The following is a 20,316-nucleotide window of genomic DNA, read 5'->3' as shown; positions in this document are numbered from 1 at the left end:
CAAAACACACACACACACACACACACACACACACACACACACACACACTCACTCACTCTCTCTCTCTCTCTCTCACACACACACACACACACACACACACACACACACACACACACACACACACACACAGAGAAAACTGAGGCATGAGAATTGCTAGAGGTTGTAGTGAGCCCGGATTGCACCACTGCACTCCAGCCTCGACAACAGAGCGAGACCCTGTCTGAAAAACAACAAAAAAAAAAAGAGAAATGCTCATTGACCTGATGCTCTGCCCCCCCCAGATCCAGCTGAGGCCCTGCAGCTCCCAATGGACTACGTCCAGCGGGTCAAGCGGACCCACTCTCAGGGCGGCTACGGCTCACAGGGGTGAGGCAGGACTCACCTGGTGTGGAGGGGAAGGAGGATGGGGACCCCTAGGCTATTGCATGGACTTCCCACCTTCCCTTCTGAAGGTACAAGTATAACTGGAAGCTGGACGAGGCCCGGAAAAACCTACTGCGCACCCATACCACATCAGCCAGTGCCCGTGTGCTCTACCGCCTTGCTCAGAAGGTACAGTTGGCCCAGGTCGGGGGCAGAGTGGGGAGAGGGTTCTTTCAAAGGGACCTTCTGACCCATGCCCGAGCCTGGCTCAACTGTCACCCCTAGAAACCCTTCACGCCAGCCAAGTACTTCTCCATTGACCGAGTATTCCGGAACGAGACCCTGGATGCCACACACCTGGCTGAGTTCCACCAGATCGAGGGCGTGGTGGCAGATCACGGCCTCACCCTAGGCCACCTCATGGGCGTTCTTCGGGAGTTCTTCACCAAGCTGGGTGAGCAGGTGGGCAGGGGTGGGCGGTGGTGGTGCGGCAGTGGGCGGGCGTGTTGGTCACCAGCATTACCCTCCAATCCCCTGCTCGCCTGCCCGCCCCGCTCCCTGCAGGTATCACCCAGCTCCGCTTCAAGCCAGCCTACAACCCATACACGGAGCCCAGCATGGAGGTGTTCAGCTACCACCCAGGTCAGGGTGGGCCCTGGTACTGACATGGGGAGGGAGCTCTCAGGCTACCGTGGTTCAGCCCAGGTCCCCCCACTGCCAAGCCGATAACCCACCTTCCAAGCTCACCACCAGACCCAGAACCTGTACCAGCAGTGCCCAGAAACTCACATGCACTGGCCCTGTCTTCCCTATCCCACGCCTGCAGGCCTGAAGAAGTGGGTGGAGGTTGGAAACTCAGGGGTGTTCCGTCCGGAAATGCTGCTGCCCATGGGGCTTCCCGAGAATGTGTCAGTCATTGCCTGGGGCCTCTCCCTGGAGCGGTAAGTGCCCAGGCGGGAACTTGGGGCGTCCAGCTGCCTCTGACCACTCTCTAGGCATACAGATCTGCATGGTTTCAGCACTACCCATTCATTCATTCAGTGTACAAAACGTTGTTTTTTTTTTGAGACAGAGTCTTGCTCTGTCACCCAGGTTCGTGCCAGTGGCACGAACTCGATTCACTGCAGCCTCTGCCTCCTGGGTTCAAGCAATTCTCCTGCTTCAACCTCCCAAGTAGCTGGGCTTACAGGCGCCCACCACCCCGCCCAGCTAATTTTTGTATTTTTAGTAGAGACAGCGTTTCACTGTGTTGGCCAGGCTGATCTCAAACTCCTGACCTCGTGATCTGCCCACCTTGGCCTCCCAAAGTGCTGGGATTACAGGTGTGAGCCACTGTGCCCAGCCACAAAACTTTCACAGTAAGCACAAACTGAATGTGCTGTGAACATGACAGGTCACATCACTGCCTGTGTGAATCGGGGGTCCCAGTGGAGTGAGAATGGTAACTAGCGAGACCAGTAAGTACATCAGGCCAGGCATGGTAGCTCACACCTGTCATCCCAGTGCTGTGGGAGGCCAAGGCAGGAGGATCGCCTGAGCCAGGAGTTTAAGATCAGCCTGGGTAATAGAGCAAGTCTCTGTCTCTACAAAAAATAAAAACAGGCCAGGCATGGTGGCACATGCCTGTAATCCCAGCACTTTCGGTGGCCATGGCAGGTGCATCACCTGAGATCAGGAGTTTGAGACCAGCCTGGCCAACATGGTGAAACCCTGTCTGTACCAAAAGTACAAAAATTAGCCAGGTGCAGTGGCAGGTGCCTGTAATCCCAGCAACTTTGGAGGCTGAGGCAGAATTGCTTGAACCCAGGACCACTGCACTCCAGCCTGGGCAACAGAGCAAGACTGTGTCTCGAAAAAAAAAGACCAAGCACAGTAGCTCATGACTGTATTTCTAGCACTTTGGGAGGCCGAGGTGGGCAGATCACCTGATGTCAGGAGTTTGAGACCAGCCTGCCCAACATGGCAAAATCCCATCTCTACTAATAATACAAAAAAATAGCTGGGCGTGGTGGTGGGTGCTTGTAATCCCAGCTACTCAGGAGACTGAGCCAGGAGAATTGCTTGAATCAGGAGGCGGAGGTTGCGGTGAGCCAAGATCGGGCCACTGCACTCCAGCCTGGTGACAGAGTGAGACTCCGTCTCAAAACAAAAAACAAATGCACTCAACAAAGACAAAAATCTGTACTGGGACAGTAAGTGATAATATGGAGGTCTAGGGCAACTACTTGGTCAGGGAAGGTGTCAGGGAAGAAGTGCCATCATAGCAAAACCTGGAGGTGGATGAAGGGGTGAAACGTGAGCATATCTGGGGAAGGGTGTTCCAGGTAGCAGTCACAGCCAGTACAAAGGCCCCGAGGTGGGCATGTGCCTTGTGTATTGGGAGAGGGAGGAGGCCAGTGTGGCTGAGGGTGGAGAGTGAGAGGAGGTGATAGGGCAGACGGCACAGGGCCCTGTGGGTCATGGAGAGAACTTGAGCTTTTCCTCTGAAGAAGATGGGAGCCATGGAAAACTAAGCAGAAGAGCACATGTGCTGACCTCATGGTAAACTCTCTTCCCTCCCCCATAAGCCCAACGATGATCAAATATGGCATCAACAACATCCGGGAGCTGGTGGGCCACAAGGTGAACCTGCAGATGGTGTACAACAGTCCCCTATGCCGCCTGGATGCCAAGCCGAGGCCCCCTCCCACACAGGAGGCTGCGTGACATGAACCACTCCAGGACACCTCGCCCTCCCTGAGTCCCTGCTGCCCCGCTCCTTTGCATCCCTGGGCCAGTGACCTTGTATTTATGAGGCCTCTGTGAGGCCAGCCCCACCTTCCTCTTTCCCACCCATCCCAGGGCCAGATCCCAGGGACAAGAGGACAGAGTAGCAGGTTCCTTCTGTTGTCCTGTATGGTGTGTCCACTGTGAGGGTGGGCCCTGGGGAGACCTGTGGGCCACCTACTGTCTAATAAAGTGGGCAGTTGCCCCCATCTGGTGTCTTGGGGTGAGGGGTCTTGTTGGGTCCCCCTAGCTCAGTGTGCCACTTGATGGTCAAAACTCTGGGTACTGGGCTGGGCGCAGTGACTTATGCTTCTAATCACAGAGCTGTGGGAGGCTGAGGTGGGTGGATCACTTGAGGTCAGGAGTTCCAAGACCAGCCTGGCCAACATGGTGAAACGTTCTGTCTCTACTAAAAATACAAATGTTAGCCACGCATGGTAGTGGGTACCTGCAGTCCGAGCTACTTGGGAGGCTGAGGTGGGAGAATCGCTTGAACCCAGAGGCGGAGGTTACAGGGAGCTGAGATCACGCCATTGCACACCAGCCTGGGCCACAGAGTGTGACCTGTCTCAAACAAAACTTGGCTCAGCATGGTGGCTCATGTAATTCTAAATACTCCAGAGACTGAAGTGGATCACTTGCGCTTGGGAGGTTGAGGCTGCAATGAATGGTGATCACACCACTGCATTCCAGCCTGGGCAACAGTGAGACCCTGTCATTAAATACATACTTATGTGTCTAAATAAACACAAGTACCCTGGAATCTGTTACCATGTCTATCAAACCTGAACCTTGGCTGTGTAGGGATGAAGAGCAAGCTTCCTTATTGCCCTCTGAAGTTTCACTGAAAATCACTGACAAAAGGCAGATTAATAAAGACAAAAGATATACAAATTTATTTGATCATAGTATCACCTGACAAGCGTTCAGAATCAAGACCCAGAGATATAAGGAAAACTCTTTTTGTTTTTTGTGGGTTTTTTTTTTTTTTTTTTTTTTTGAGATGGAATAAGGCTGTTGCCTGGGCTGGAGGGCAGGGGCAACCTCAGCTCACTGCAACCCCTGGGTTCAAGGGATTCTCCTGCCTCAGCTTCCCAAGTAGCTGGGATTATAGGTGCCTGCCACCACATCTGACTAATGAAAAGCGTCTATTTTTATGCTTAGGTTCAACAAACTTTGAACACCCAGGTAGAAAACTGATTGGACAAAAAAGGGTTTGTCACGGTTCATGCCTGTAATCTCAATAGTTTGGGAGGCTGAGGCAGGTGGATCACTGAGGCCAAGAGTTTGAGACCAGCCTGGGCGGCATGGAAAAACCTCATCTCTACTAAAGATACAAAAATTAGGTGGGGATGTGGTCCATCTGTAATCCCAGCTACCCGGCTGGCTGAGAATCACTTGGACCTGGGATGGCAAGGTTGCGGTGAGTCAAGATCTTATTACTGCACTCCACTGTTGCTTGGAGAACAGAGCAAGATTTAAGAGTCAGGGGTGGTTGTCTAATACCAATAGGCTGAGTAGAGAAACCCAGCAAGGCCTGTGTGTCTAGATTCTTCTTGGAATATAAGGAATGCATGGTCAGAGAAGCCAAGAATCTAGATAGACAGGCCTTGTGTGGGGCAGAAACTTCTTTGACACAGGGGTCTTATGACCTAGAGTCAACAGGGTAGGTCAGATAATTTCTTTTTTTTTTTGAGACAGTACTTTGGAAAGCCAAGGCAGGAAGATTGCTTGAGCCTGGTAGTTTGGGATCAGCCTGGCCTCCGCACAGAAAGATTTCATTTCTACAGAAAATATATATATATTTTGAGACAGAGGAGTCTTGCTCTATCACCCAGGCTGGAATGCAGTGGTGTGATCTCAGCTCACTGCGACCTCCGCCTCCCAGGTTCAAGTGATTCTCCTGCCTCAGCCTCCTAAGTAGCTGGGACTACAGATATGTGCTACCACACCCAGCTAATTTTTGTAGTTTTAGTAGAGACAGGTTTTGCCATGTTGGCCAGGCTGGTCTTGAACTCCTGGCCTCAGGTGATCCACCCGCCTCAGCCTCCCAAAGTGATGGGATTACAGGTGCGAGCCACTGCACGCACCAGAAAAATATTTTTAAATTAGAAAGGCATGGTGGATGACACTGGTAGTCCCAACTACTCAGGAGGCTGAGGCAGGGGGATCGCTTGAACCTGGGGGAGGTAGAGGCTGCAGTGAGCTTGATCGCACCACAGCATTCCAGCCGGAGCGACGGGCAAGACCTTGTCTAAAAAAAAAAAAATTTTTGCCAGGCGTGGTGGCTCATGCCTGTAATCCCAGCACTTTGGGAGGCCGAGGTGGGCAAATCACGAGGTGAAGAGATCGAGACCATCTGGCCAACATGGTGAAACCCCGTCTCTACTAAAAATACAAAAATTAGCCAGGGATGGTGGCACGCGCCTCTGGTCCCAGCTACTCGGGAGGCTGAGGCGGAAGAATCGCTTGAACCCAGGAGGTGGAGGTTGCAGTGAGCCGAGACTGCCCCACTGCACTCCAGCCTGGCGATAGAGCAAGACTCCGTCTTAAAAAAAAAAAAAAAAAAAAAGACTTTGTTACTGAGAATATTTCCCAAGGCAGAACGCGTAAAGTTAGACAGAGCGGATAAGGTACAGAATAAATACAGGACTGTCTGAGATACCTATAACCCGGGCGCTGCATGGGACGCTGAAGCCTCCCACAGCCACACACGGGTGGCCAAACGCGCACGCGTAGCCTACCCTCCTGTTCTGCGGCAGTGCCTGCGCGCGCTGCCCCTGGACCGCCAAACCGCCGCTTAACGGTCGGCCCCGCCCGGCGGGTTGCAGAGTTCTCAAGGGGGCGGGGCTCGGGGTACACCCCAGGACACAAGCGCGAGAGCAGAGCTCAGCAGGGGCGGGGCCGGCGCATGCGCAAAGCGTGCCAGTTAGAAGGCGGGAAAAGACAGAATGGAGCGACAGGGAGTACGCTACGCTTGTTTCCCTCGCGCGCGTGGGGCGGGCGGACAAGTGGGCAGAGAACGGCTGCGATCCCAGCCTTCTCCAGCGGACCCAAACCCGGCCACTTGTCTTTTGCCATCGAGGCTGCCTCTCATCAGGCCTGGCCCCAAGTTTCCTGACTGAACCTGGCCCTGACTGACGCCCTGACAGTCTGATTTCCACACACGGCGCGTGGCCTGAGCGGAGTAGAGAAAGGCACAGACATCCACGCACCGTGCCCGGCTTTCTTTTTTTTTTTGAGACGGAGTTTCGCTCTATCGTCCAGTAGGGAATGTAGTGGTGGGATCTTGGCTCACTGCAACCTCCGCCTCCTGGGTTCAAGCAATTCTCCTGCCTCAGCCTCCCGAGTAGCTGGGATTACAGGTGCCCACAACCACACCAAGCTAATTTTTGTATTTTTAGTAGAGACGGAGTTTTACCATATTGGCCAGGTTGGTCTCGAACCTCTGACCTCGTGATCTGCCTGCCTTGGCCTCCCAAAGTGCTGGATTACAGGCGTGAGCCACCTCGCCAGCCTCATGTCTTTTCTTTTGTTTTTTTGATTCAGAATCTTGCTCTGTCACCCAGGATGGAGTGCAGTGGCCTGATCTCTGCTCACTGCAACTTCTGTCTCCTGGGTTCAAGCGGTTCTCTTGCCTCAGCCTCCCAAGTAGCTGGACTTACAGGCATGTGTTACTATGCCTGGCTAATTTTTATATTTAATAGAGAGACGGGGTTTGAACATGTTGGCCAGGCTGATCTCGAACTCTTGACCTCACAATCTGCCTGCCTCAGCCTCTCAGCGTGCTGGGATTACAGCATGGACCACCTCGCCCTGCCCCGACTTCATTTCTTTTCTGCCACCGCTTTCTCAAAGGACTCCAGCCGACACACATACCAGTTAGGAGCCCAGGCCCCCCAGTTCTGCTCCCACAGCCCTGCCTGCACCCAGCCCCTCCAGGTCTGGTGTCCAGGCGTTCCCCAGGGACAGAGGGTCCTTTCACCCCACGCTCCTATTCTCATGGCACCACCGCAGCCTTCCCCATCTCTCCTTTGGGTCCCCACCGTCCCACAGTGGTACATCAAGGTGCCCAGGAGGGTGATCTGTTCACTCCTCATCCCCCCTCCTGACTGTGCTCGCAGGTGGACATGCCCCATGTAAAGTGCAAAGACCAGGAGCCACAGCCCTTGGGGGAGAGCAAGGCGCATCAGCAGTTCAAGGAGAACCGTGAGGAGGAAGCTGGTAGAGGGCCAGATAGGTGAGGAAGATCCTGTCCCAATGGGTCCACATGGGCCCCTGGGTCCTTCTTGTTCACCCTTTTCTTCCCCAAGGTTCTGCCAGTGTTTACTTTTTTTTTTTTCTTCCTGACACAGCATCTTGCTTTGTCACTATGCAGTGGCACGATCATGGCTCACTGCAGCTTCCACCTCCCAGACTCAAGTAATCCTCTCACCTCAGCATCCCAAATAGCTGGGACTACAGGTATGCCAGAACGTCCAGCTAATTTGTTAAAAAATATTTAGGCCAGGCATGGTGGCTCATGCCTGTAATCCCAGCACTTTGGGAGGCCAAGGTGAGTGGATCACTTGAGGCCAAGAGTTCAAGACCAGCCTGGCCAACATGGCCATCTCTACTGAAAATACAAAAAATTAGCCAGGTGTGGTGGGGGCGCCTGTAATCCCAGCTACTTGGGAGGCTGAGGCAGGAGAATTGCTTGAACCCAGGAGGGAGAGGTTGCAGTGAGCTAAGAGTGTATCATTGCACTCCAAGCTGGGCGACAGAGTGAGACTGTCTCTCAAAAAAAAAAAAAAAAAATTTCTGTAGCCTGGGCACGGCAGCGCACTCCTGTAATTCCAGCACTTTGGGAGGCTGAGATGGGTGGATCACAAGGTCAGGCGTTTGAGAACAGTCTGGTTAACATGGTGAAATCCCAAAATCCCATCTCTACTGAAAATACAAAAATTAGCTGGGCATGGTGGAGTGCTCCTGTAATCCCAGATACTTGGGAGGCTGAGGCAGGAGAATTGCTTGAACCTGGCAGGTGGAGCTTGCAGTAAGCAAGAGATTGTGCCACTGCACTCCAGCCTGGCAACGGAGCAAGACTCTGTCTCAAAAAATATATACATATTTAGTAGAGGATGGGTGCGGTAGCTCATGACTGTAATCCCAGCACTTTGGGAGGCTGAGGTGAATGGATCACTTGAGGTTGGGAGTTCAAGACCAGACTGGCCAACATGACAAAACTTCATCTCTACTAAAAATACAAAATTAGCCGGATGTGGTGGTGCATGCCTGTAATCCCAGCTACTTGGGAGGCTGAGGTGGGAGAATCACTTGAACCCGGGAGGTGGAGGTTGCATTGAGCCAAGATTGCATCATTGCACTCCAGCCTGGGCAACGAGAGTGAAACTTCATCTCAAAAAATAATAGGGCCAGGCACAGTGTCTCACGCCTATAATCCCAGCACTTTGGGAGCCCAAGGCTACCAGGTGAATCAAGAGGTCAGCAGTTCAAGACCAGTCCGACCAACATAGTCAAACCCCATCTCTACTAAAAATATAAAAAGTTAGCCAGGTGTGGTGTGCACCTGTAATCCCAGCTACTTGGGAGGCTGAGGCAGGAGAATCACATGAACCATGGAGGCGGAGGTTACAGTGAACAGAAATCACGCCATTGTACTCCAGCACAGGCAACAGTGTGAGACTCTATCTCAAAATAATAAATAACAAAAAGATATGGCTGCTTTGTAGAGAATGGTTGGGAGGGAGAATGAGTGGATATAGGGAGGTCCAGTGGGAGGCTTCTTCAGGGTGTGGCCTGTAGCAGGGTAGATGGAGGAAGTGCCTTGTGCCATGAGGCACAGGAAGGGGATGAGGGAGGATGTCTCCCCGCCGTGGTGTGCTGGAGCTAGCTCCTACCACCTTGCAAGAGATGATTCTACACATCTCTTCTCAACTTGGCATTTAGTGTCTTCATGTTGGTAGCTAGCTTGAAACTGGCTATGGTGGGAGTCTCTGTACCATGAAAATTGGCAAACGCTCCGAAACAAGGCTTTCCCCCATCACAAAGCCAGTTGCTAAATGCTTACCAGCACATCACTGCTGCCTGCTTTCCAGCTTGTGGTGGTTTCCAGTAGGTGGTGGCTTTTTTGGCAGAGACAACACAAGTTCTGTGTTGTCCTTGTTTTTCTGAGTCATTTTAGGTGGCCAGGGACATCCACATGTCCAGGATACAGTTGGACTTTGTGACCCAGAACTCGGGGTGGGGCGAGGAGCTGAGATGGCGCCTTGGGAGTCACTGTTTAAGCAGCAGCTGTGGAATGAATGAGCTCGCCTGGGGAAAGAGTGAGAGGAGGCTCAGGACAGGGCCCTGAGGACCCCAGCAGAAATAAAGCCAGCTTCCCTGGCCCCCCACATTCCTCGGTTGTAAAGCAGACCATGGGGTGGAATGGTTTCTAGGTGTGTGCTATCAATTGGAGACCAAAAAAAGGGAAGCAATGGCTGAAGTCGCTTGTTTGATAATACCTTACTTCCGAATAGCATGTTTCGACCAGGATCTGTGTGGTGAAGAGACACAGGCCGCTGCAAATCATTGAGACTTCAAGGAGCTCCACAGGAACTCTGGGCCAAAAAACAAATGGATTAAAACTAGTGCAGGGGCCAGTTAATAGATCCAGCAGCAGATACTCAGCAACATGCTTAAAATGTTAACACGTTTCCAGAGAGAAAAGGAGAGGTTGAGGAACTGGCTCATCAGCTTCTATTCAAACGTTCCCCCCTTCCTGGCTGTACTTCAGCAAAACATTGTTTTGCCCAAGCGCCAGAGATTCTGTTGTGTTCCCCCCTTGAATGTTTGATTAGCTTGCCTGCTCTCCTGGGACTGCCGCCCGCGGTGGTCATAAGTGGCTGGCGGATTGTTTACTTGTATATCTGTTAGAGGCCACGGAGGGAGGGCCCCACAAGCGGGCTGCTCTGGCTCAGTCGCCTGCCAATCACAGCTTTACCTGGAGCGAACAGATGGTCTCTTCACTTAGACCCATTTCCTCCGTAGCTCCTGGGCCCCCTGCCAGCGTGGGCCCTGCTTGGGAACTATGTCCTAATCCTTGCAGCCAAATTAGGGACTTCTCAGAAGGACAGACCATAATAGACGAACGCAGCGATGTGTTCACAGCCCCCAGCCCATTGCCCAATCCCCGCGCAGGCCAGGCACGCGCGACGTGCTGTGTTGGACTAACTTGCATTCTCTGGCCTCGGTCCAGGGTTCGGCAACAGAAGCCGGCCTAGGAACTGGGAAAGCCAGCAGCGAGGACACCGCGCATTTTGTTTATTAAAGTTAATTGGTGAATGCAGGCCCAGGGAAGCCTATGATCATTAGCATCCTCATTAATATGCAGCTGCTGAGTATTAAGAAAAATGAAATCGAAAGGAATAAATCCCCAAAGGAGAGGTTGGAAAAATAAAGAAGCTCTCAGCAGACATCTGATACAGGTCTTTATCCTACCATGAAACTTGAATTAGCTGAATTCAAGTGCTTTTTTTTTTTTTTTTTTTTTTTACTGTTTGCTTAGCTGCGATGAAAACCGGTTCCAGCCTCATCCCTTGAGCCTTAGAAAGAAGCCGCTCTGAACCATTAGCAGCTCAAGCAGGTTGTGAACAATCACACAAAAAGAAACACCTGGTGCTCTCATTGATTTTCATTTTAGGGTCTGAAACTGTTGAGAGCATCCAGGAGAGGTTCAGACAACAAGGCAAACTGTGGGTACGAGGAGGTGTGGGAGCCCCAGTGTCAGTGCTGCATTCATTTAGATATTCAGCAAACTGATGTTTTTGGGGTGCTGAAAAACACAGATGAATAGGGTGTAGTCTGCACCCTCAAGATGCTGTGTGCTGGAGGGCACTGATATTCACAAATTGTGGCAGCTTTGTGACGAGCAAGACCACAGTGTTGTGTGAGTAGAGAAGAAAAGTTCCAAATATTCCATTACGAAGGAGGCAGGAAAGGAAAATCATTCCAGGCAAAGGCTGACACGTTTGGTGAAATTGTGGAAGGTCCCCGATTGCTGCAGATGGAGGGGCTGTAGAAATCAATAAGGCTGGGCCCAGTGGCTCACGCCTGTAATCCCAGCACTTTGGGAGGCTGAGTTCCGTGGATTACGAGGTCAGGAGTTCAAGACCAGCCTGGCTGACATGGTGAAACCCTGTCTCTACTAAAAATATAAAAATTAGCGGGGCATGGTGGTGGGTGCCTGTAATCCCAGCTACTCAGGAGGCTGAGGCAGGACAATTGCTTGAACCCAGGAGGCAAAGGTTGCAGTGAGCTGAGATCACACCACGGTGCTCCAGCCTGGGCGAGAGATCAAGACTCCATCTCAAAAAAAAAAAAAAAAGAAAAGAAATGAGTAAGGTGGTACCGGGTGCGGTGGCTCATGCCTGTAATCCCAGCAATTTGGGAGGCTGAGCTGGGTGTATCACCTGAGGCCAGGAGTTCAAGACCAGCCTAGCCAACATGGTGAAACCCCTTCCCTACTAAAAATACAAAAATGAGTCGGGCATGATAGCAGGGGAGGCTGAGATGGGAGAATCCCTTGAACCCAGGATATTGTGGTTGCAGTGAGCTGAGATCTGGCCACTGTACTTCAGCCTGGGCAGCTGAGCGAGACTCTGTCTCAAAAAAAAAAAAAAAAAAAAGCAAAAATTAACTGGGCTGGTAGTGGGTACCTGTTACCAGCTACTGGGGGAGGTTGAGGTAGGAGGATTGCTTGAACCTGGGAGGCGGAGACAGCAGTGAGCCAAGATCACACCTCTGCACTCCAGCCTGGGCAACAGAGCAAGACCCCATCTCAAAAAAAAAAAAAACCATTAAGGCTGGAAGAGAGGGTGGAGGTCAGGGCCCTGGAAGGCCTTGTATGCTATGTGAAAGAATTTAGACTTGATCTTGTGGCTGGTGGAGGACTGTTTTAGGCTGACCAACGGGAGTAGGAAATCAGATAACAGTGTAGAATATCACTAGGGACTGACACTGTGGCTCATGCTTGTAATCTCAGCACTTTGGGAAGCTGAGGCAGGATTGCTTCAGGCCAGGAGTTTGAGACCAGCCTGGACAATATAATGAGACCTCCATCTACACAGAAAAATTAAACAAAATTTAGCCAGGAGTGGCGGTGCCTGCCTGTAGTCCTAGCTACTCAGGAGGCAGAGGCAGGAGGATCATGTGAGCCTCTGTGTTCAAACTGGCAGTGATCATGCTGATGCACTCTGGCCTGGGCAATGGAGCAACCCGCCTCTTAAAAAGAAAAAAAAAGATCAGGCACAGTCCCTCATGCCTATAATCCCAGAACTTTGGGAGGCTGAGGCAGACGGATTAGTTGAGGTCAGGAGTTTGAGACTAACCTGGCCAACATGGTGAGACCCTGTTTCTACTAAAAATACAAAGATTAGCCAGCCGTGGTGGTGTGTACCTGTAGTCCCAGCTACGCAGGAGGCTAAGGCAAGAGAATGACTTGAGCTTGGGAGGCGGAGGTGGCAATGAGCTGATTTTGTACCAGTGCATTTCAGCCTGGGCAACAGAGTGAGAGTCTGCCTCAAAAACAAAATAACAAAAATTTTTTTAAAAAGAAAAATAAGGCCGGGCACGGTGGCTCACACCTGTAATCCCAGCACTTTTGGAGGCCAAGGCAGACGGATCATGAGGTCAAGAGATCAAGACCATCCTGGCCAACATGGTGAAATCCCGTCTCTACCAAAAAATACATAAATTAGCTGGGTGTGGTGGCGTGCGCCTGTAGTCCCAGCTACTAGGGAGGCTGAGGCAGGAGAATTGCTTGAACCCAGGAGGCGGAGATTGCAGTGAGCCGAGATTTCGCCACTGTACTCCAGCCTGGCGCCTTGTGACAGAGCAAGATTGTCTCGAAAAAAAAAGAAAGAAAAAGAAGTATATAAAATAAAGGTCACTATGGCCTAGTTGAGAAGTGCAAGTTCTCCACTGCTAATGAGAGAACTAGAGCAGCTAATGATGGTAGATTTAGAGAAATTAAAAAGGTAGATCAAGCTTGTAATCCCAGCACTTTGGGAGGCCTAGGCAGGCAGATCACCTGAGGTCAAGAGATTGAGACCAGCCTGATAAACATGGTGAAACGCTGTCTCTACTATAAATACAAAAATTAGCTGGGCATGGTGGCATGGGCCTGTAATCCTAGCTACTCCGGAGGCTGAGGCAGGAGAATCACATGAACCCGGGAGGTGGAGGTTGCAGTGATGTGAGGTGGCACCACTGCACTCCAGCCTGGGACACAGAGTGAGACTCCATCTCAAAAAAAAAAAAAAAAGAGGATTTTGAGACAGGATGCAGAGGGACAGAGAGAAGCCGGACTCTAGGCTTGCTGCTAAGTTTCAGGCTAGGGAACCAGTTGGCTTTTTATGTCATTCACTAAGGGAAGGGAGGATGAAATTGGGTTGCCAGGGAGATGATGCTGTTGGTTGTGCAAATGTGGAGTTTCAGATGCCTTTGAGACAGCCAAGTGGGGAGGCTGGGAGGTTGCTTAGAATGTTCTTGGGAGCTCAGGAGAGAGGCTCAGGAGAGAGGACTGGGATGACAGAATTCAGGTGATCAAATTCAAGTGTGGATGGTAATGGAAAGTACTTTTGCAAGTTATTTATTAGCAGAACATTTATTGCTTCTCTCCTGAGGGGTAGGTACTGAAGATACAAAGATGAATGAATAAGACATGGCCCTGGCCCTCCAGGAGACTAGAAGGGGAGGCCAAGGTGTAGACAGTGACACCATAGGTGCTGTGTGCACCTAACCCAGCCAAGGAACACGTTTTTTTTTTTTCTTTTTTTGGAGATGGAGTTGCCCAGGCTAGACTGCAATGGCACGATCTCAGCTCACTACAACCTCCACCTCCTGGGTTCAAGCGATTCTCCTGCCTCCTGAGTAGCTGGGATTACAGGTATGCGCCACCTGTAATCCGTTCTGTTTTTAAAGCAGAGAACAAGGCGTTGGCAGCACAACCTATATGAAGAATTTTTCTAGATTTTTATGATCTTTGTCTCAATATTAGTTATCTCCTCCATACCCAACTGAAGTTCCGTTTTATTACATTGAATATTATGAAGTTATATAACATTACATATTACTCAACATTTTTCATTGCTTAGCTTTTTAGACAGCTATCCCTCTTCTGCCACTATTTCACTGGTTAACACAATATTTGAATACATAATTACAGTTACACGTACGGTGTGGGACAACTTTGTGTGTGTGCACATTTCTTTAAATGCTTTTTTTTTGTAGGATGGAGTCTCAGTCTGTCACCCAAGCTGGAGTGCAGTGGTGCAATCTCAGCTCACTGCAACCTTCCCCTCCTGGGTTTAAGCGATTCTTCTGCCTCAGCCTCCTGAGTAGCTGGGACTACAGGCATGTGCCACCACAGCCAATTTTTGTATTTTTATTTTTATTTTATTTTATTATTATTATTTTTTTTGGGGGGACGGAGTTTCGCTCTTGTTACCCAGGCTGGAGTGCAATGGCGCGATCTCGGCTCACCGCAACCTCCGCCTCCTGGGTTCAGGCAATCCTCCTGCCTCAGCTTCCTGAGTCGCTGGGATTACAGGCATGTGCCACCATGCCCAGCTAATGTTTTGTATTTTTAGTAGAGACGGGGTTTCACCGTGTTGACCAGGATGGTCTCGATCTCTTGACCTCGTGATCCACCCGCCTCGGCCTCCCAAAGTGCTGGGATTACAGGCTTGAGCCACCGCGCCCGGCCTCAATTTTTGTATCTTTAGTATAAAGATGGGGGTTTCACCACATTAGCCAGGCTGGTCTCAAACTCCTGACCTCGTGATCCATCTGCCTCGGCCTCCCAAAGTGCCAGGATTACAGGTGTGAGCCACCTCGCCTTGCCTAAATGCTCTTTAAATATAATGCAACAGGTATTTACCTCACCTGGTGGGGGCAAAGAGGTGCAGACACACTATAGCCCCAGGCAGTCAACATCACCCAGTAGGTTGGGAAAGGGATGCAGCAGGATAGTGACAGGAAAGTCACTTAAGAAAGCATCAGCCTGGGCACAGTGGCTCACGCCTGTAATCCCAGCACCATGGGAGGCCAAGGCAGGAGGATCACTTGAGGTCAGGAGTTCTCGACTAGCCTGGCCAACATGGTGAAACCCCATCTCTACTAAGAATATGAAAATTATCTGGACGTGGTGAAGTGTTCCTGTAACCCAGCTACTCAGGAGGCTCAGGCAGAATGGCTTGAACTTGGAAGGCAGAGGCTGCAGGAGATTGCTGATTGCATCAGTCAGGCGCAGTGGCTTGTGTCTGTAATCCCAACACTTTGGGAGGCCAGAAGATTGACATCAGCCTGGACAACATTGGGAAATCTAGTCTCTATTTAAAAATTTTTAAAATTAGCTGCGAATGGTATCACGTGCTTCTAGTCCCACCTATTCAGGAGGCTGAGGTGGGAGGATCACTGGAGCCCAGGAGGTTGACACTGCAGTGAGCTATGATTGTGCTACTGTACTTTAGCCTGGGCAACAAAGCAAGACCTTGTCTCTATTAAAAAAAAAAAAAAAAAAAAAAGTAAGAAAGAAAGCATTGATACTATTATTGGTATTCCAAAGAAGTGAGTTGGTGTCATAAAACAACAGTGGGCTTTGGGGACAGATAGCTCTCCTTGGTGTGGAACTTTGGGCATATTCAGTTGTGCCTCTTGGTCTGTTATCTCAGCTGTAAAATGGGGGTGCCATTCTCATTGTTGAGGGTGTGTGTGTGAATGGAATAACCTAGGAAGCATGCCTCATGTCACCCATGGGAGGCAACACTGGTCCCCTCCTACCACGTAGCTCTTTCAGATCAGCTGCTCTTGGGAGAGTTTGGTGCTGATCTCAGCGTCCTTTACGTTGAGAAGTCAGGTTTCTTGCCCTTGTGTCGCCACCTCCAGTGCCAGTCGCCAGCTGACAGTGCTGGAAGGGAAGTCAGGACTCTACTTCTCCTCTCTCGACTCGAGCATCGACATCCTGCAGAAGAGAGCCCAGGAGCTGATCGAAAACATCAATGAGAGCAGGCAAAAGGACCACGCACTCATGACCAACTTCAGGAACAGCCTGAAGACCAAGGTGACAGACTCCTCCCAGTGTGGGGGGATTCCTTATGCAAAAGAGGAGGGAATGAGGCCGGGCGCGGTGGCTCTCGTCTGTAATCCCAGCACTTTGGGAGGCCGAGGCGGGTGGATCACGAGGTCAAGAGATCGAGACCATCCTGGTCAACATGGTGAAACCCCGTCTCTACTAAAAATACAAAAAATGAGCTGGGCATGGTGCCGCGTGCCTGCAATCCCAGCTACTCGGGAGGCTGAGGCAGGAGAATTGCCTGAACCCAGGAGGCGGAGGTTGCGGTGAGCCGAGATTGCGCCATTGCGCTCCAGCCTGGGTAACAAGAGCGAAACTCCGTCTCAAAAAAAAAAAAAAAAAAGGAGGGAATGAACCGCTGATGAATGTCTGTTGTACCAGGCATGGTGCTAGGCTATTCATACACAGCACAGGCGCTCCTCCACTTACTATGGAGTTACATCCCAGCAAACCCATTCCAAGTTGAAAATGCTGTAAGTTGGCCAGGAGTGGTGACTCAAGCCTGTAATCCAGCACTTTGGGAGGCCAAGGTGGGCAGATCATGAGTCAGGAGTTCAAGACCAGCCTGGCCAATCTAGTGAAACCCCATTTCTACTAATAACACAAAAATCAGCTGGGCATAGTGGCGTGCACCTGTAGTCCCAGCTACTCAGGAGGCTGAGGCAGGAGAATAGCTTGAACCCAGGAGGCGGAGGTTGCAGTGAGCTGAGATTGTGCCTCTGCACTTCAGCGTGGGCAACAGAGCAAGACTCTGTCTCAAAAAAAGAAAGAAAGAAAGAAAGAAAGAAAAAAAATGCTATAAGTCAAAAATAAGTTGAACCATAGTAAGCTGCGGAGCATCTGTATCTCAGTTTACCCTTAGAATAGTCCTACAGAGAAGCTACTGGACCCATCTTATAGATAAGGCTTGGAAATGGATGATTTGCATGACAAGAGAGCTAGGCTGTGGGAGTGGGCGTTAGATGTCCTCCTGCCTCCAATACCCAGCCCTCTTACTTCACAAAAGGTCCAGCAGCTATGGGAGTAGGGGGTTGAGGCACAATTTGCATTGTCACATCCGTATGTCCTGCAGAAGCCATTGAATGGTCTGTGACTGCAGAGTGTCTGTGACTGGAGAGAGGTTCTTCAACACACCCAGGGCTTATGTCTTGCGAAAGCTGGTGTTATGTTCAGGTCTTCCATGAATGGTTGTGCCTGATGCCTCTTGAGAATATAGAATGGGGGGACAGGCACAGTGGCTGACACCTGTAATCCCAGCACTTTGGGAGGCCACGGCAGGTGGACCACTTGAGGCCAGGAGTTAGCACCTGGCCAACATGGTGAAACAAAAATTGGTCAGGTGTGGTACCACGTGCCTATAGTTAGGGCAAAAAGTTAAAAAAAAAAAAAAATAGAATATAGCCGGGCATGGTGGCTCAAGCCTGTAATCCCAGCACTTTGGGAGGCCGAGGCGGGTGGATCACGAGGTCAAGAGATCGAGACCATCCTGGTCAACACGGTGAAACCCCGTCTCTACTAAAAATACAAAAAATTAGCTGGGCATGGTGGCGCGTGCCTGTAATCCCAGCTACTCAGGAGGCTGAGGCAGGAGAATTGCCTGAACCCAGGAGGCGGAGGTTGCGGTGAGCCGATATAATGGATCATGTGAGTGGCACAGCTTGTTGATTTCAGTTGTCTCAATGACACATTGACTTTATGACTTTATTTTCCTTTTTCTTTTTTTTAAATAGAGACGAGGTTTCACCATGTTGGCCAGGATGGTCTCGATCTCTTGACCTCATGATCCGCCCACCTTGGCCTCCCAAAGTACTGGGATTACAGGCGTGAGCCACTGCGCCGGCCTTTCTTTTTTCTTTTTGGTTGGCAGGCTCAAAACATTTTTTTTTTTCCTTTTTCTTTTTTTCTGAGATGGAGTCTGCTCTGTTGCCCAGGCTGGAGTGCAGTGGTGTGATCTCAGCTCACTGTAACCTCCACCTCCCAGGTTCAAGTGATTCTCTTGCCTCAGCCTCCTGAGTAGCTAGGATTATAGGCAAGCCACCACCATGCCGGGCTAATTTTTGTGTGTTTAGTAGACATGGGGTTTCACCATGTTGGCAAGCCTGGTCTCGAACTCCTGACCTCATGATCCACCCACCTTGGCCTCCCAAAGTGCTGGGATTATAGGCATGAGTCACTGTGCCGGGCTTATTTTTTATTTATTTTTTTTGATACACTACCCAGAAGCCACTTTGTTGGCTGCCTCTTCTAGTCCCTGTTCTGTGTACTTCCATCCTAACTTGGCCGAGCTTGTACTGCACAGTTCTGTGACATGTGTCCCTAGGTGACTTTGTCATCATTTGAACATCATAGAATGAATTTACACAAACCTAGATGTATAGTCTACTACACACCTAGGCTATGTGGAAGAGACTCTTGCTCCTAAGCTGCAAACCTGCATAGCATGTTACTATACTGAATACTATAGGCACTTGTAACACAATGGTAAGCATTTGTGTATCTCAATATATATAAACATAGAAAAGGTACAGTAAAAATATGGTATTATACGCTTATGGGCCATCATTGTATATATAGTCTGGCATTGGCCAAAATGTCATTATGCAGCACACAACTGTATATACTTTTGCCTCTTAAAAAAAAATGTTACCTATAGGCAGCCTTGACCCCCAGTCACTGCACTGGGTTTTGTTGTTTTTTCTTTCTTTTGAGGTAGGGTCACTCAGGCTGGAGTGCAGTGGTGCAATCATGGCTCACTGTAGCCTCCAACTCCTGGGCTCGAGCAATTTGAGGCTGGCTTCAGCCTTCCCAGTAGCTGGGACTCCGGGTGCACATCACCATGCCTTGCTAATTTGTTTTTGTTTGAGACAGTTTTGTTCTTGTTGCCCAGGCTGGAATGCAATGGCGTGATCTCGGCTCACCCCAACCTCTGCCTCCTGAGTTCACGCGATTCTCCTGCCTCAGCCTCCCAAGTAGCTGGGATCACAGGCATGTGCCACCATGCCTGGCTAATTTTGTATTTTCAGTAGAGACAAGGTTTCTCCATTTTGGTCAGGCTGGTCTCAAACTCCCGACTTCAGGTGATTCACCTGCCTCAGCCTCCCAAAGTGCTGGAATTACAGGCGTGAGCCACCACGCCGCCTTGCTGATTTTTAAATTCTTCTTTTTTTTTTTTTTTTTTTGGAGGCAGGGTTTCTCCATGTTGGCCAGGCTGGTCTCAAACTCCTGACCTCAAGTGATCCAAAGTGCTAGGATTACAGGCGTGAGCCACTGCACCCGACCTGTTTTGCCATTTTCATAATTTTTAGAACTCTAAAAAACCCACTTAATACTGATGTCTGGTGATGCCTCTTGTTTGATTTTCCAAAAATAAATCTTACTCTTTAAAAGGTTTCGGATCTGACAGAGAAATTAGAGGAGAGGATCTATCAGATTTATAATGACCACAACAAGATCATCCAGGAAAAGCTCCAGGAGTTCACCCAGAAAATGGCAAAGATCAGCCATTTGGAAACAGAGCTCAAACAAGTCTGCAACAGTGTGGAGACTGTGTACAAAGACCTGTGTCTCCAGCCTGAGGTATGACCAAACTCACCCCAGGGGTGCTGCCTGAGGAACAGAGCAGGGATGGCCCAGCCAAGAGCAAATGTGAGCAAAAACCAGGCACCCCACCCCTGAGCCCACCAGGCCACAGACCCTGCAAAGCCCTTCGTGCACTCGCCATCTTGTTTGTGGTCCCCTAATATTAGGTGTGTCTGAGCTGAGAAGCCAAACTGTTGTCATGTCCCACTGTTGTATGAGCAGCTCTATGGTGACAGAAAGGACAAAGTCCCCTGCACCCTGCCACTCAGAAACCATCCCCTCTGCCCACAGCCCTGAGCCCTGCAGCCCTGGCACAGCCTAGCACTACTAACCTGAGTTTCTTTTTTACAGCAGAGCCTAAGACTCAGACGGCCAGACCACTCTAGAGGAAAGTCCCCACCACGTCCCAGCGACTCACAGCCCCCAGACGTGTTCGTTTCTTCTGTGGCTGAAACTACTTCTCAGGTGGTTATCAGTAAACCGGCCTGACA

General features: G+C 50.3%; 2 protein-coding genes across 4 annotated transcripts in view; both read left to right on the top strand.

The window, feature by feature from the left end:
• Nucleotides 1-3,338, top strand: part of FARSA (phenylalanyl-tRNA synthetase subunit alpha) — an 11,941-nt gene extending 8,603 nt beyond the window's left edge. The window contains exons 8-13 of one of the 3 annotated variants that reach the window (XM_032265705.1): nt 282-366; nt 453-552; nt 649-817; nt 928-1,005; nt 1,190-1,304; nt 2,931-3,338. In XM_032265705.1, the coding sequence (XP_032121596.1) occupies nt 282-366; nt 453-552; nt 649-817; nt 928-1,005; nt 1,190-1,304; nt 2,931-3,069 (686 nt within the window). In that variant the 3' untranslated portion in view covers nt 3,070-3,338. Of the gene's footprint in view, nt 1-281; nt 367-452; nt 553-648; nt 818-927; nt 1,006-1,189; nt 1,305-2,852 lie in introns of all 3 variants that reach the window. The other 2 variants (XM_032265704.1, XM_032265703.1) reach the window with 2 other exon arrangements.
• A 3,739-nt stretch (nt 3,339-7,077) lies between these two features.
• SYCE2 (synaptonemal complex central element protein 2) lies at nt 7,078-20,314 on the top strand. The gene is made up of 4 exons (XM_032265879.1): nt 7,078-7,369; nt 16,060-16,234; nt 19,634-19,822; nt 20,177-20,314. Exons 1-4 carry the CDS (start codon nt 7,260-7,262, stop codon nt 20,312-20,314), a joined length of 612 nt encoding a protein of 203 aa, XP_032121770.1. The 5' UTR covers nt 7,078-7,259.
• The last annotated feature ends 2 nt before the right edge of the window (nt 20,315-20,316 follow it).

Source organism: Sapajus apella, unplaced genomic scaffold (assembly GCF_009761245.1).
Source record: "Sapajus apella isolate SASKATOON/1434 unplaced genomic scaffold, GSC_monkey_1.0 scaffold152, whole genome shotgun sequence".
NCBI lineage: Eukaryota > Metazoa > Chordata > Mammalia > Primates > Cebidae > Sapajus > Sapajus apella.
Note: the sequence above shows the minus strand (reverse complement) of the source record. Positions and strands in the feature narration are given on the sequence as shown.

Coding starts and splice junctions, on each gene's coding strand:
- SYCE2 (XM_032265879.1), top strand. CDS start 7,260: ATGCCCCATGTAAAGTGCAAAGACCAGGAGCCACAGCCCTTGGGGGAG. Junction 7,370..16,059: donor GCTGGTAGAGGGCCAGATAG/GTGAGGAAGATC, acceptor CGCCACCTCCAG/TGCCAGTCGCCAGCTGACAG. Junction 16,235..19,633: donor GGAACAGCCTGAAGACCAAG/GTGACAGACTCC, acceptor ACTCTTTAAAAG/GTTTCGGATCTGACAGAGAA.